The sequence below is a fragment of the Crinia signifera genome, chromosome 4, assembly GCF_055691185.1.
Source record: "Crinia signifera chromosome 4, ASM5569118v1, whole genome shotgun sequence".
In the NCBI taxonomy this organism is placed as follows: domain Eukaryota; kingdom Metazoa; phylum Chordata; class Amphibia; order Anura; family Myobatrachidae; genus Crinia; species Crinia signifera.
In genome coordinates, this window is record NC_139220.1 from 334270732 (window position 1) to 334273042 (window position 2311).

Below are 2311 nucleotides of genomic sequence, written 5' to 3' on the forward strand. Positions count from 1 at the left end.
ACTGGTGCCTGTCCAGTGGCGTAACTATGGAGGGTGCAGAGGGTGCAACTGCTATGGGGCCCGGGCCTTTGGGGGGCCCGAGGGCTAAGCAGGCATCCCCTGCACCTATTAGACCTTTATTATCTGGTGCCTCGGCAGCCGCAGTGCTGCCGTCCCATCCCTATATTCTCCTAATCCCCACTGCAGCTCCCCGTGCTAAGTTCATCTCCCCCCTCCGCAGCATCTTTGGTGTCGCCAATGAAGGGGGAGGAGCTGGTCTGGCTAAACCAGCCTCTGCTCTCCCCCCTCCCTCTGTGATGCTGCCGTGCAGTGCCGGCGCGAGAAAGGTGCTAGTGCCGGCACTGCCGGGGCAACAGCGGGGGTGACAGCGAGACCCGGGCTGCCTGTCTGTCTGGCTGCCTGACTGACATCCACGCCGCTGAGGGGACCCACTGATGCGCTGCTGAGGAGATCCAGCACCGATATGGAGGTCCTCTAACAAGACACTTTATACTGTGGAAGGGCAGGGGGGGGGGGATGGTGGGATGGATGAAGATTTTCCCTCACTCTCTCTTCTCTGTTTTCCTTGGTCTTGCACTCTCTCCCTTCCAAGCCACCTCTCTCACCCCCCTCTCTCTCTCACTTTCCCTACCCCTCTTTATCCCCATCAAACCCCCCCCCTTGTCTCCCCCCTCTCTCATCATCCCCTTGTCTCATTTCTCTCACTCTCTCTCCCCCTGCCCCACTCACTCTCCTCTTTCTATCCACTGTTCTTTCCCCATTCACCTGTTTTCTCTCAACCCTCTTACTCCCCCTCCATCAATCTGCCCCTATTCTCTTTCTCCTCCCCAGCTACAGTATCTTTCTTGCCTTTTACCTCTCTCTCTCTCCCCCCATTCTGTAGCTCTACCTGACACTGTCTCTACCAGACTTTCTCCTTCCGTCCCTCCCTGACATTCCCTCACTCCTGCTCATACCTGTCCATTTCTCGCTTGCTCCTCTCCCTCTTTCTCCTCACATTATTTCTCTTTTCCTGACCCTATCTGACATCTTTCCCCAGCATTGTTTTTGTCTCTTAGCGGCACGAGGGGGGGGAGGGAGGGGTGCCCCATAGCAAAAATTTGCTATTGGGCCCAAAGAGTTCTAGTTACGCCTCTGTGCCTGTCCTTGTGTTTCCCTCCTATATCCCTGTAGAGTGTAAGCTTGCAGCAAGGCCCTCTTACCTCCAAGTCTGTCTGCTGTTACCCAGTTTGTTTTATCTCTGGTTACAAATGTAAAGCGCAACGGAATCTGCTGGGCTATATAAGAAACTGTAAATAAATAAATAAAATTAATTTTATTTGCTAAATACAAGTAGGCGGGCCCTAGAATTAAGACTAGTGTGTGACACTGCTATAGCTACAGCAGAAAGATTGTGCAATGTTTGCATAATGATCCGTTTCACCTCCTGGTTCCTCAGGCTGTATATCAGTGGATTAAGCAATGGTGTCACCACAGAATAAAGGACAGAGGCCATCTTGTCTAGTTCCGCAAATGCACTGGATGGAGAGTGTAGATAAGTGGAAAAAACTGCCCCAACAAAGATGCAGACACACATGAGATGTGAGGAGCAGGTGCTGAAAGCTTTCTGTCGTCCCTTAGTAGATTTAATACGGAAAATTGAAGAAATAATGAGAATATAGGAGACCAGGATAATCATCAAACAACCAGTGCCAGAAGAAGCTACAATGGAAACAGTTATCATGTCGCAGACGAACGTGTCAGAGCAGGACATTTTGTACAAAGAAGGTGCATGACAGTAAAAATTGTCTATAAGGTTTGACCTGCAGAACCGGAGACTGAACACACAGATGGTCTGCACCAATGACTGCAGGAAGCCAATGGAGGTGATAATGAGAACAAGAGACAGACATTTCTTCTTAGTCATTATGGACACATAGTGGAGCGGGTGGCAGATAGCAGCGTACCGGTCATAGGCCATGTTGGAGAGTAGAAGAGCCTCACTACATGCTAGGGCAGCAAAGAAATAAAACTGTAGGGCGCAGCCATTGAATGAGATAGTCTTACTTATATATATAAGGTCCTGCATCATCTTAGGAGTTATAACTGAAGAGTAGAATATATCCACCAGAGAGAGGTAGCTCAGGAAGAAGTACATCGGAGTATGGAGGGTTGTGCTGCTGTAGATAATTGTCATCATGCCAACATTTGCCAGTATGGTCACCATATAAATATTGAAGAATAGTATGAAGAGGAACGGGGCAAGTTTATCATTGTCAGTTAGTCCAGTAAACACAAAGACCTTCACCTGGGTCTTGTTTATGACGTCCAT

At 49.2% G+C, this 2311-nt stretch overlaps 1 protein-coding gene across 1 annotated transcript; it reads right to left on the minus strand.

Annotated features, from left to right (window-relative positions):
* Window positions 1-1315: 1315 nt before the first annotated feature.
* LOC146073506 (olfactory receptor 5B12-like) lies at window positions 1316-2311 on the minus strand. The gene has a single exon (XM_083180682.1). It carries the CDS (start codon window positions 2309-2311, stop codon window positions 1316-1318), a length of 996 nt encoding a protein of 331 aa, XP_083036808.1.